Genomic DNA, 14,081 nt, shown 5'->3' on the forward strand with positions numbered 1-14,081 from the left:
TTCCATGCAATCTCAAATGTACTATTCTTGATAAAGGTGATTGAACTAGTGGTGGCTCAGCAACTTCCGGGATTCCAGAATGAAGTGGATTCTTTCAATCTGTTCCAGTCTAGTTTCAGGCATGGTTATGGGACTGAAACAGCTGTGGGTACCCGGTGGAGGACCTGCACTAGTAAATGGAAAGAGGGTGTGACCCTGTTAATTCTCCTGGAGCTCCTGGCGGTTTTTGATACCATCAGTCATGGTATCCTTCTGGACTGCCTTTCAGGATTGGGACTGAGAGTCAGTGACTGTAGTACAATAGTTTTGGTCCTACCTTGAAAGTATGTTTCAGAGTATGGTGCTGTTGTGCTCCTTGTCTTCTGGTCTGTGGGACCTTACAAGGTTCCATCCTGCCCCATGTTTTTAACACCTCCGTAAATCCACTCAGCCTTCTAGAGATTTGGGATGAGCTGGCATCAGTATGCAGATGACAGCACTATCTCGTGATCCCAGCAGATCCCAAAGAGGCTGTGGAAGTTGTGAATTTGGAGGCACTTTTGGAATGGATGAGGGCTAACAAGCTGAAACTTAACCCTGACCAAATAGAGGTGCTACTGGTGGTGGCTGTTTGACCCACAGGAATGGATATCTCATGTTCAGGATGGGGTTGCCCTTTCCTAAAGGAGCAGAGTAGTCCTGTTGTATAAACAGATGGTAGTGGTGGCTGGGTGCCTTTCACCAACTTTGGCGGGTGAGTCAGCTGCAGCCCTTCCTGAGAAAGAAGTCTCTTGCCACTGTGGTGCGTGCCTTGGTAAGATTACTGCAATGCACTCTATATGGGGCTGCCCTTGAAGAATGTCCAGAAGTACAGTTGTTACAGAATGCTGTGGCCAGAATGTTGACTGGAGTGGGTCATAGGGATCATATTCAGTCTTATTCCATCTACCTCGCTCCAAGTTTGTTTCTGGGCTTAGTTCAAGGTGCTGGTATTGACCTTTAAAGCTCTATATGGCTTGGGGACAGCATACCTGAAAGACCACTTTCTCTCATGTGAACCCACCCACTCCAGTCATCTTCAGCAGCCCTGCTTAGGGTGCCTCCACCACCTGAGGCTAGACTGGTGGCAACCTGAGAAAGGGCCTTCTCAGTTGTGGGGCTAACCCCCCGCACCCCCCCACCAGGGATATTAATCTGTCTTCCCACCTGCAGGTCAAGACTTCATTTGGTGTACCCCCAATAACTGTTGGTGGCCCTCCTTCATGGTTGTATTATGTGTGTGTATATGTGTTTATGTTTTTATAGAATTGTTTTATTTTAAATACTGTTTTTTAAATTATCCATGCTGGGGGGGGAAATAAGGCAGATGCATCCTAGGGAAATGCGACAATATTTCCAAATACGGTGCTTTTATGATTAAAACTAAGCTTCAGTTTAACTTGGTGTGGTGTTCAAATTTTTCTGAAATTTCATCTTGAAATGGCGAATAATGCTTTTCTAATATGTGTTGTTTTGTGTCTGAACATCAACAGGGACTGTGTCCAGTGCAGAGCTTTTGGCAAAGGGGAAAAGAAAGATAAATGTCAAGAAGAATGTTCACATTTTAACATGACACTGGTAGACCATAGGGACAAGCTGCCACAGCCTGGTGACTTTGATGCACAGACTCATTGCAAAGAGAAGGATATTGATGACTGCTGGTTTTACTTCACCTACTCAGTGGAATCAAACAAACCCATTGTCCATGTGGTGAAAACACCAGGTATTACTCTTACTCTTCATATGGGAACAGCGCTTTAGGTTTAAAACTTCATGTAACACAAGTACTGGTCTGTCATGTTCCAAGCCTTTTCAATTATTTTAACCATGGGCTCTTCATAAGTCATTTAACCCTTATGTGTCATTGCCATGGGTTGCAGCTTTCTAATTATGTGAAAAGAAAACACAAAACAACACACCTGAGTTGAATATTGTATATTTAGGAAGCCATGTTGGATCAGGCCAGTGGCCCATTCAGTCCAACACTCTGTGTCATACAGTGGCCAAAACCCAGGGGTCCCCTAGAGGTCCACCAGTGGGGCCAGAACTCCAGAAGCCCTCCCACTGTTGCCCCCCCAAGCACTAAGAATACAGATCATCACTGCCCAAGATGTAGCGTTCCGTCTGTACTTTGTGGCTAATAGCCACTGATGGACCTTTGCTCCATAAATTTATCCAATCCCCTCTTGAAGCTGTCTATGCTTGTAGCCGCCACCACTTCTTGCAGCAGTGAATTCCATGTGTTAATGACTCTGTGTGTGCAGAAGTACTTCCTTTTATCTGTTCTAAGCTTACTGCATTAATTTCATTGAATGCCCATGAGTTCTTGTATTATGAGAAAAGTACTTCTTTCTCTGCCTTCTCTATCCCATGTATAATTTTTGTAAACCTCTATTATGTCACTCCTCAATCATCATTTCTCCAAGCTAAACAGCCCTAACCTCTTTAACCTTTCTTCATAGGGAAGGTATTCCATTCCCTTAATCATTTTAGTTGCTTTTTTCTGCACCTTTTCTGATGCTGTAATTTTTTTTGAGGTGCAGTGACCAGTATTGTACACAGTATTCCAAATGAGGCCACACCACAGATTTATACAGGGGCATTATGATACTGGCTGATTTGTTTTCAGTTCCCTTCCTAATAATCCCAAGCATAGCATTGGCTTTTTTATTGCTTTTACACACTGAGTCGACATTCTCAGTGAGTTATTTACCATGACTCCAAGATCTCTCTCCTGGTCAGTTACATATATAGTTAGGATTTTTTGGTCCAATGTGCATTACTTTGCACTTACCCACGTTGAACATCATTTGCCATGTTGACACCCACTAACCCAGCCTCAACAGATCCCTCTAGAGCACCTCTAAGTCCTCCCTGATTCTCACAGTCCTGAACACCTTAGTGTCATCCACAAACTTAGCCACTTAACTGCTTACTTCCAACTCCAAATCATTAATGAACAAGTTAAAAAGCACCAGACGCAGTACTGAGCTCTCCAGTACCCCACTGCTTACCGCCTTCCACTATGAAAACTGCCCGTTTATACCCACTCTCTGGTTCCTGTTAATTAAATGTTTTTTAATCTACAAGAGGACTTGTCCTCTTTTCCTATGATTGCTGAGTTTACTCAGGAGCCTTTGATGAGGAACTTTATATTTTCATGGTTACTATTCCAGACAAGAAAACAATCTGAGGTTTGAAGAAGCTTTAATTATAATGGTCCTTATTATTCCAAAGAGGCTTTGGCTGTATATGAAATGCAAAGGAATGGTTGGCACTATAGGTGTGCCAAAAAAAAATATTTTTTTTCCCCACTTCGAGTCTGTTGGACCATCTATGGGGACCATCCCCAAAGGGTATAATGGAGAATCAATCCAGGGGTATTTGGGACACTGAGGGGGCTATTTTTTGAGGCAGAGGCACCAAATTTGCCGCATAGCTAATGCTGCCTCTCCTAAAAAAAACACACCCCAAGTTTTAAAAAGATTGGACCCCCAAAGAAGGTGCCTCCATCCTCCATTGAAACCAATAGAGGGGGAAAAGACATTTAGAGACACCATGGTCTCTCTAAATGCTTGTTGAGTGCACTCCGAAGGGATTTAAACTTTAAAGGTGGCAGGTTGATAAGTGTTTCACTGAATTTTCAGCATTTTTCCACTTCCTGAAAATGGCAGAATTTAATTCAGTCAAGTGGCAAATAGCTTGCTGTTGCCAGTGCCGCCACAATATGACTTCTCACCACCTCTTTTTTATCATACTTCCTCCATTCTCTTCTTTAGCACAGGGTACCAAAATAGAGGCTGAATTGAGGAGGGGCTAGATGTGAAGATGAGAGGCCATTCACAGTAGTTGCTGGTCAGAAAGTTACATTAAGCTAGTGTTTCATCTATAACTTAAGCTCAGAAGGGAAGCAGAAAATTACTCAGACTTTTTTTTGTAAATGTTTAATTCCAGAATCCACAGTTGATGTTGTGTTTCCATAGCATTTCTTTCACGTTGTGTTGAAACTGTGCTTCAATCATTTGCTTCCTAGAATGTCCAACTGGCCCTGACATCATTCCCATTGTTGCTGGTGTGGTTGCTGGAATTGTTCTGATTGGTCTTGCCTTATTGCTGATTTGGAAACTGCTCATGATAATTCATGACAGAAGAGAATTTGCAAAATTTGAGAAGGAAAAAATGAATGCAAAGTGGGATGCGGTGAGTACGGATCTTAAGTTCAGTACGGCAGATTTTTTTGTTGCTCTTCAGATGTTTTAATAATGTACTCCCATAGGCTAAAGAAAGCAAGTTTGGATTCGATTTTCACTAGGGTTATTACCCAACAATCCATGCAAAGCTAAATTATTTTTAGACTTGATGGCTTGGACATACACGTATTTATCTTATGACTAGCTCTAAGCCTGTTTGACCTGAGACTTCTTCTAGTATACATAATTCATTTGAGCAAAGCCCAATTGGAAGTATCCATCTTTTAGCCCCAGTGTATACAGATTCCATTAATTGATGCTTCAGTAACTGCTGAAAATGCAGCTACCTGGAAATTATTCAGTATGCAAACACACTTAGTGTAGAAGCCTCTTTTTTGTACCTCTTTAGTAAAGTTTGGGGTTTTTTAAAGTTTCTGTTAAGCACAGAATGCAACCATAGACTAAGATTAGACTAATAATTTTATATCGATATAGCACAACTACTTTGATTCTGCCTTTGCATATATTCCAGTCTCTTCTGTATCCCGCACTAACCATTTTTCTGCCTTCAGCAAGAAAATCCAATATACAAGAGTCCTATTAATAATTTCAAGAATCCAAACTATGGACGTAAAGCTGGTCTCTAAGTCTCCGTTCGTATTTTCATTTCTGTTTCTTTCTCTATGCATGTCACTTCTTTCACACTACCTGTATGCACCATTAACTAACTACCGCTTGAGTCTTGCATATTTTACCAACTGTTATTTCAGACATTATAATTATAGAGTGGTATTTGGGTGAAGCTGGAGAACTGGTTAGGGTCCAGAACAAACTTACGGTTTTATCAAACTGTGGGGTTTAGTAAGGTTTGATTTATTCACCTCTGTGCACATGTGCACACACTATGTCAGTACAAGGACTTAGTTGCCTTCAGTGGGGGGGCCCGTAACCTCTAAGAGGCTGGGCAATAGCCACTGCCAATCTTCTCCAGTGCTCTCTGCAAAGGGCAGCAGCACCCTTGAAGCACTATAAAATGCCCTGTGTTGCATAAATAGAGGTAGTAATATACTACACATAAAATCAAAGGGCAGTATTCTCCAAATAAGGTATGGGAATGGTTCATCCAATGCTAAGAACCTTTTAAGTCTAATTATTTTCAGTGGAAGAGTTAAAAATACTTTTAGAACTGTTGCACTGAAATCAGTAAGATGAAAGTGCTTAGCTGGGTTATGCTCTGTTATTTTAGGAAAACGGCATAACTTTGGGTTGGTAGTGTAGGGGTATAAGGGGAAAATGGTGTTGACTGTTACATATGCATTTTTTTTCTTTCCCCTCTTTTTTCCTTCTGCTGTTGGCAATATCACACTCTCTTCTGTTTGAGACTTCATGTTTTTTCCCCTTTAAAAATATTGGAGGAGGGGATTACTTAAGAGGGAGTGACTCAAACTTCCAGGATAATGTGTGAAGTATGAACTTGCACATCATCTACATGTAGGCATGCCTAGGCTTTCTCTATGATGTGGGTGCCCTGACCTGCACGGCCCAGACCAGCCTGATCCCATCACATCTTGGAAGCTCAGCAGGGTCAGTTCTGGTTAGTATTTGGATGGGTGACCACCAAGGAAGTCCAGGGTTGCCACACAGACAGGCAGTGGCAAACCACCTCTGAACGTCTCTTGCCTTGAAAGCCCAAAATGGTTGCCGTATGTCTGCTGCAACATGACGGCCCTTTAAACACATAGTATGGGCACTTCCATCTTCTGTTTGTAGAGTGAGACTCAAAGTGCCAAAAGAGCAAGCATAAGTTGTTTACTGTCGTTTGATGCATCTTTTTTATATGACGCATTCCTGAAGCTGCTGATTTTGTTCCTTTCCACCTGTGCAGTTGTTGTTTACCACCTGAATATCAGGTGCAGGTTGGCAACAGGGTAATGACTGGGTAAGAGGTCCAGTTGCTTTGGAATTTTATTCAAAAAATCAGCAGTATCTTTTCCCTCTTGGTGTAGATTTTCAGTTGGCAGAAAGCCATTGCCAGACCCATGTCATTCCTGCACCACCACCATCAGAGGTGGTCTTCATGCTTCTCTATTCTTTGCTACTGTCTGAGTATTTCAGGTAGCAAACCAGGAGCTTGGCTGTAACTTCCATTTTGCTTTTTTCATAGCTGCTGTTCAAATTCAAACATGATATTTAGAAGCAAAGCAAATAAGTCTAAGAACGGCCCTCTTGTGAAGTAAAATGTTTAGTGAGAGTGTTCAGTGAAAGCACACGTTTTTACTTTAATATGCTTTCTCACTGCCTAGCTTAAAGCATTATTAGTGTCTCTTAATGTGTGCCTTGAAGCCTTGCATGGTTTTGATATGAGATATGGAGACAAACTGACCATTGCAAAATTAGAGGGTTTATGCTTCGAATAGGCATTCTCTAATGTGTTCAAACGGTATCTGTGGCACCTCAGATGCTGGAAACAGTGCTAAACAGATGTGTTTTCATCCAATGTGGGAGCACTTAATTCTTCCACACAGTCCAACCTCAGACTTCTGGAAGTCAGTTGAGCAGTACATTGATGTGGATAGGTAGCTCAGTGCAAAATCTGGTAGTATTTGTTGAAACAAAACTCATCGTATCCATATACTTGTGGAGGTAGGTTTTTTACAGTGTATGTCCACTTTTTGTTGTATACAGCTTGTTCATGCAGGATTTGTGTGCCTGAGCAATAAACCCTCAATTCTGTCTGCTTTGGTGTTTGCTAGCTCTGCAGGGGAATAGCTAAGGATGGGAATGGCTGTGTTCCCCCTTCCAACTAATTTGTGTGTGGCAGAATAAGATGTGTGTATGAATAAATATGTAGCAATTCTTGGATGTTGACCATAGGTGGAATATGACAAGAACAGATTCTCTATACTGAATTTTGAAGCCTGCATCTTGGCCTTGTGCGTAATGATATTGGCAGTCTATTTACTCTTGCAGCTGATGTTTTATAAAGTCAGTATTTATTTTGCACTTGCAAAAATGCTCTTCATACTATTTGTATAACTCTACATGCAAATTTTTGAGAGAAGTAGAGAAAACCTATAAAGGCAGTAAAGTAGCCTATTCATAAAATGTGAACTACTAGCGTTTATAGTCCCATTATTCCTTAGCAGATTGAAGTGTTGGAATCTAAGATGTTCACCTGTCAATATTAGCAATTTAAATACCCTTTTTTGCATATTTTTGAATCCAAAATAGGCCTGAATCTTAACTGAGTCTTAAAAGATGTACTAGCTTGCTTGAATCCAGAGATCCTGTGCAGGAAGTGAAGGCCCACACTTGCACATGGCACTCTGGATATTTGTTTGTGTGTGCGTGTGCCAGTATTGCAATCACAACTTTTGCAACCTTGGATATTAATAAACTGTGTTTTTCTTCTAGGGTGAAAATCCTATATATAAGAGTGCCGTGACAACTGTGGTCAATCCGAAATACGAGGGAAAATGAAAAAAACTGCTTTGGAACTTCACAACACTGTATGCAATGTAGCAATTTTGTAGTCACAGTAACTTAGCTTTAGGGCAATACTGCAATGAATTTACTAATTCATTACATGAGGTTTGTTTTCTATGCAGATTTTTAAAATGTACAGTACAATTTTATTTTTTTGTGAAGGTTTTTGTTTTCTTTTATGTGTGAAATCAGTGCCAGGGGACTGACAGAAAACTTGAGACTGCATAGCCCATTCTGCTTAAGGTCACATGGTGCCTTTTCAACCTTTCCCTCCTGTGACAGGAGTGAAATGGCTGAAGCAATCAGTATGAGGGGCTCTGCCTAGCCATTAAGTATTAATATTAGACCAGTTTTAGCTTTACAGGTACATCAGGGCTGCGGCTTGCATAGTTTATACAAGCCAGGTAAACGTAAAAAGTTCTATTTAGATTGTGAATAATGGAGTGTCTGCCTCAAGACTTACCTTATTGGATACAGTAAGCTGAATGAGATGGAAATGTGATGAAAAAGACAATTTAATAAGCTCTTAAGCATTTTAAGTTGTCAAGAGGTTATAAAGAGAGTAGAAGGACTAATAGGTCTGAAACTATAGCTTTAATCATGCCATATTTTTATGCCATGGCTGTACAGTAACCTAAAGTTTTTACTCTGTAAATTCATGTTGTGGGTTTTGGTACTGTGAAGTACCAGGACATCATCTAAATGCATAACGGCCTTAATTTCATTAGGTATGTGCTTTTTGCTTTTTTAAAAAACCCTTTCTTGGTTTAAAGCCTGGTGCTTTGTCACCTTTTTGTGTAATTGGTTGCATTTTGGACAAGATTACTGTCAAAACAACTTGATTTTTCCCCTCCAGTTTTGGCTGTAAATTTGCCTTTACCGTGTAGCTAAGATTGCTTAACTGTCTTAACATGACTCGGTCAGAAGATATGTATATTTGCCTCTGACCATTCTGTCCAATCATATCACGTTCTTATTTTAAGTGCCTTTGATTTTAACAAATGTTCACTTTTTACAGTGCTATTATGGAAGTTATTTATTAAATAAAAAATTAAATCAGATCTGGTTTCTCTCTCTCCATTTGGTAGTGTATTTGAAGCACTCTGTAAATATCTATTTATCTAAGCAAAATTAATAATGTATACTTTCTAGCAACTCAAAAGATTTGTGGAAAAGCAGATGTTTGGGATGGAATCAAAATATGTATTTCATACAAGTACCTAAACATCTACGTACTCAACATGTTTATACAGGGTTGGATCCAAGGTTTCTATTCTGCTAACAATGGAGTCTTCCTGCAGGGCTAATAATATTCTATCAATATAACTTGCCTCTTCTGCTAGAGAAAAACTCCTTGTGCCGGAAGGAGGGTTCCCCATTAATGGAACAGAACCTCTGAGTCTTACCATAGTTTCTGAAGTAACACATGAAACAGCCTTTATCTGACATTACTTAGGTAGATAACAAAAGAAAAACAGGGGTTGCACTTACCTGTAACCTTTGTTCATCGAGTGGGCTTCTGTGCAGGCACACATCCCTTCCTCCTTCCCCACTGTACTCCTAAATGGTGGCTATGGAGAACTGAGGGAAGAGTGCTGGCTCCTCCCAGGTCACGTAACTTTGGGGTGGAAAGTTGCTACCCTGGGTAGGAGCCAAGCACTCTTGGGAAGAAAATTTTGTCTTATGAGCTTGCTAGTTCCTCCCAGTGGCTGGCCTGCGGTATCGCAGTGCCATGTGGGACTGCGCAGAAGCTATGGCAATGAACTGGTGTTCGGAAGCTTTGAAACGTTAACGTTAAGCAACCCAAGGCATATTTACTAGGAACTATGTTACATTGGACTCAGTGGGACTTGGAACTAATTCTCACTGAGTGGTAAACCTATGTCTGGGTTTCCATGTCAAATTACAGCAGTCACTCTTCAAATTACAGGAGTGTGCCATCATTGTAGAAAAAATTCTTTGCACATAGACAGTCTTAATTAAAAGTGTGAACTTAAGTGTCTTCTTTGTGGAATGACACTCGAAAGCCACATCCTATGAGCTATGTGGGGCTACTGGTACATTACAAAACTGGCCATCCCTTTTCCACGTATAGTGTAGAGACGTTTTGTATGTACACATAAGAGTCAGTGGATCATGGCCCCTTACCTAATAGTTTGAATAACTCTGAAAGAACATCGTAAGGAAACAGCTAGCTTTCCCCCCTGCAACTTGAAGGCCAGTTGGAGCCTAAGGAGATGCCAGATATTTCACCTCCATTTAACCAGAACTCAGGCATCATTTCTTTTGGCTCCAGTACAAACACGAAGCATGAAGCCCCTCTGGAATCCCATGCAATCAATCTCATGAGTCATGAAAAAAACCCGTATTTCTGTGTCATAAAATAGACCAATTACAATGGCAATAGGCTTGCAGCTCAGAGTAGGGGTTGTTCTACCTCCGTCCTCCTGCTTTAAAAACATTATTTCACTACCTGTGAAATGGGCCCATAACTGTGTGTGTGAAATTGAGACTAAGCAGTACTGATTTTATTCCTACAAGGAAAAGTGAAATGCTTTGGTAAAAACATCAATACAGAGCTGATTAATTCTGTCTGTCTGTGCTATGGGACTTCTACCATGAGGTAAAAGCATGCCAACCTAGCAGTTCGAAAGCAAGAAATTGCAAGTAGATAAATAGGTACCACTTCGGTGGGAAGGTAACAGCGTTCCGTGCGCCTTGGTGCTTAGTCATGCCGGCCACATGACCACGGAAACGTCTTCGGACAGCGCTGGCTCTTCGGCTTTGAAACGGAGATGAGCACCACAGCCCTAGAGTCGGACTCGACTGGCTTTCGAGCAAGGGAACCTTTACCTTTACCTTTAAAAGCATGATTAGAACAAGGATTTGCATTGACTCAGACATTTGGCTGGTATTGTCATAGCTGAAAGAAAAAACGTAATTGTGCATCAGAACAAATACAGCTGTGCTCTGTTTAACCAATAAATGTTTACTACTTGCATGTTGGTGTTTCAAGTTTCATATATATTTAACAACGATTCAGGTGCCATTTTCTACTTCCACAGTTGTCAGAACAGATTCTTCCAATAATGTACGTTTCTTTTTGACAATTCAGTGATTAATTTTGTAAGGCAAGTACATCACTGAATTCATAAAAATAGAATGAGATTAGTTGTTTCTTAGCTGTGATGTGACGAGCTAAGTCCATGTCTTGATCCCCTGTATCCCTTTCCACAAATAAGCATTGAATCCTAGAAATGAAATACCGATATTCTAACATCCAGTTTTAATTAAAATACATAAAACACATTTAAGATTATCAGATGCCTGCTGCCATTTCAAGTGGTTCAGAAGCAGTATAACCCATTTGCTCAGTCCCAAGAGACTGTTCTAACCATACGTGAATATTTTTATTTATTTTGTAGGACATGGGGAATGAAGGTTTCAGGTTTTGCCAGTAATTTAAGTAACCAGTCTTGGGCCTACTTAAAGCAGATTACTAAAAAAACAAGCTTAATTTGGCTCATACTGAATGGATTGCCTTTCCGTAAACAAAATCTTGGGAATACTGAGTAATGAAGGGTAGAGTGGCTTATGTGGCCAGTGGGTGGGGCCAGTCAATAGGCTTGTATAATTTATGATGTGGAACTGGCATAATTGGAAGTACTTGTCTGCATATGTAGTGCATTCGCGCAATAATACTGAAATAAGCACCTGCTGATTAGTTGTGTTGAAAGAAGAAGAGAAGAGATTGGATTTATACCCCGCCCTTCACTACCCAAAAGAGTCTCAGAGCGACTTACAAACTCTTTCCCCCTTCCCCTCCCCACAACAGACACCCTGTGAGGTAGGTGGGGCTGAGAGAACTGTCCTTGAGAGAACAGCTCTGACAGAACTATGGCTTGCCCAAGGTCATCCAGCAGCTGCAAGTGGAGGAGGGGGGACAGAGTTACTTCAGCAAAACTAGTTTGAAAACTACTGCTGGGGTGGGCCATGGTGAGGTTAGCAAACAAATCATGTGTTTATAATTTCTGAGTAAACTATATCAGAGGTGGTTGTTAGGATAAAATGAAAGAGGCAAGAACTATATTATGAACAACTTTGGGTGCCCATTGAAGAGGAAAAGTAGGGTATGTCTAAATAAATCTTACTGAAACACCTCTGCACAAACAAATGTATCAACAGTCCAGAAACTTTACAAAATCTTTATTACTTTGGAACAATTCTTCCACAGCTAGATTCGAGTCCAGATACCTGACTCTTGAAGAGAGCTTTGACTCTCAAAAGCTTATACCCCAAAAATCTTGTCAGCTTCTAATGTGCTACTGGACTAGCTCTTCTACTGCAGACCCACACAGCTATCCTCTGAAGCCGGTTCTTCCAGTGTTACCTAAATAAGGTACTTTTCCATTGTTTCTTCCCTTTAAACCCACAATTTACGACCACAACTACAGATATCTGCATATCTGTCAAAATACTGCCATTTGCTTCAAAATCTGTCAAAATAGCTGACAAATATCTAATCTTATAGATACCCAATATCGTATCTTGAAAATCTGTCAAAGTACTGTGTTGTTCACTTGTTAGAAGCACTGAAAATTGTGATCCTCTTCACAAAACAGATGAGCAGCTCTATTTAATTAGCAACACAAACACACTAACATTGAGTGCTTCTATGGTAATAGTGTTTCCAAAGACTACCCATTGCATCTGAAATACCAAGTAGGTGGGCAGAAATACATGAATAAGATGATGATACAGCACTTCTTAAATCACATTTTAAAAGTGGCACTTTTAAAGCCAAGTTCAGGGGCTGGGGGGAGACAAACTGGACAGAAGCTAAAAAAGTGTATGCTTTAGTAAAGATGAAAAATAATAATACTAAGAGTTCACTATTTATCTAGTACATTTTATCCCACCGTTTCTTGGAGGAGCTCAGAGCAGGGTACCTCCTCTCCATTTTATCCTCACAGTAACACTAGGAAAGTTAGGATAAGAGAATGACTGGCCCAACAACACACTGTGAGCTTCGTGGCAGAGGAGGGATTTGAGCCTACATCTCCCAGTTCCTAGTGCAATGCTGTAATCACTTTACTACACTGGTGGTTACGATGGTCATCTTCCATACAGGATTTTCAACGAAGAGTAAGGATCTTGTTACCTGAGAAGCCCTTAACACGACAACTTTAAGAAAATAGCTAATACCCCTCAAATGCATAATTCTTATTTTCTTACGGCATATATTGCTTAAGATAGCAACTATAATATAGGCAAGTGTTCAGCTTTATACAGTAATCTATATTTACCATTTTCTCATCTGTTGCTGCAGATTTTGGTGCCTGAACAGTAGGCGCTGGAGAAATATCCAATAATCCTATAACACAAAATACATTGCTTCATTTGAAAGCCTACCTGTATTTCTTCATTTTATTTATACACTAATGTATAACATTGTTAAATTTTAATATAATAATTAAACTGACTTGTTAGAATATATGTCAATAGAAATATTTTTACATTATGCCATTTTAATGCCAACCTATTTGAAATTTCACTAAAAATGCTACCACTTGCTTTTGTTCATCATCTCCCCTTCCCTGCCAGTGAACTGTCAAGAACGGACCCACAGATGGATGGTAGCAAAGAATGTTTTTTCAGCAGCTACTGTAGCTTTCAGAGTCCAAAGGAGTTGTAAATATGAGTTGGCTTACATTGTAAGAGAGAGGGTATAGATACAGGGCAATTCCCTTATGCACTAACCATGCAGGAGACTAGGCTATTTCCATACCCAGCTGTTCACTTGGGATAAGTCAAATCTCTAGTAGAAGAAAGACAGTTTAGCACATCTATCCCAAAAGAGGATATAAACTGTTAATCCCTGAAGGAATCTGCCTGACTATCCTGAAGTCTCCCGAGTTTGGCAGATCTCAGATTCAGAGACGATGGACCAGAAGAATCGTGTAAGTGGAATCAGCCTACTCATGCGAACTCAGTAATTCAGAAATGCAGTGAAGAGTATAGTGCACCAGCTTGCCTAAAGAAGTGGTATGTTTTTTCCTGAATAATTGGTATGTATAATGAAGTGGAAAATGGCATTGTGTGTGCCTGTGCTGAGAATGGGGTGGATAATTAAGAGAAGAAGAGATTGGATTTATGCCCTGCCCTTCACTACCCAAAGGAGTCTCAGAGTGGCTTACAAACTCCTTTCCCTTCCCCTCCCCACAATAGACACCCTGTGAGCAATGTTCCCTCTAAGCTGTGGAGTCCTGTGAGCACAAATTCTGCTTTGTGAGCTACTGGCTTTAAAGTTGTGAGCAAGCAATTTGGCTACTGCATAAATTAGTTTGCTCTGGAGCCATCCTTCCTGAGCTAGGACAAAAATGTGTG

General features: G+C 40.5%; 1 protein-coding gene across 2 annotated transcripts in view; it reads left to right on the forward strand.

The window, feature by feature from the left end:
* ITGB1 (integrin subunit beta 1) overlaps window positions 1-8,755 on the forward strand; it is a 52,336-nt gene extending 43,581 nt beyond the window's left edge. The window contains exons 14-17 of one of the 2 annotated variants that reach the window (XM_015428986.1): window positions 1,512-1,741; window positions 4,052-4,218; window positions 4,781-4,861; window positions 7,623-8,755. In XM_015428986.1, coding sequence (XP_015284472.1) covers window positions 1,512-1,741; window positions 4,052-4,218; window positions 4,781-4,855 — 472 coding nt within the window. In that variant the 3' untranslated portion in view covers window positions 4,856-4,861; window positions 7,623-8,755. The remainder of the gene's footprint in view (window positions 1-1,511; window positions 1,742-4,051; window positions 4,219-4,780; window positions 4,862-7,622) is intronic. The other variant, XM_015428987.1, reaches the window with a different exon arrangement.
* Window positions 8,756-14,081: the final 5,326 nt, after the last annotated feature.

This window comes from Gekko japonicus, unplaced genomic scaffold (genome assembly GCF_001447785.1).
Source record: "Gekko japonicus isolate JY-2015 unplaced genomic scaffold, Gekko_japonicus_V1.1 scaffold1330, whole genome shotgun sequence".
NCBI classification, from domain to species: Eukaryota; Metazoa; Chordata; class Lepidosauria; order Squamata; family Gekkonidae; genus Gekko; species Gekko japonicus.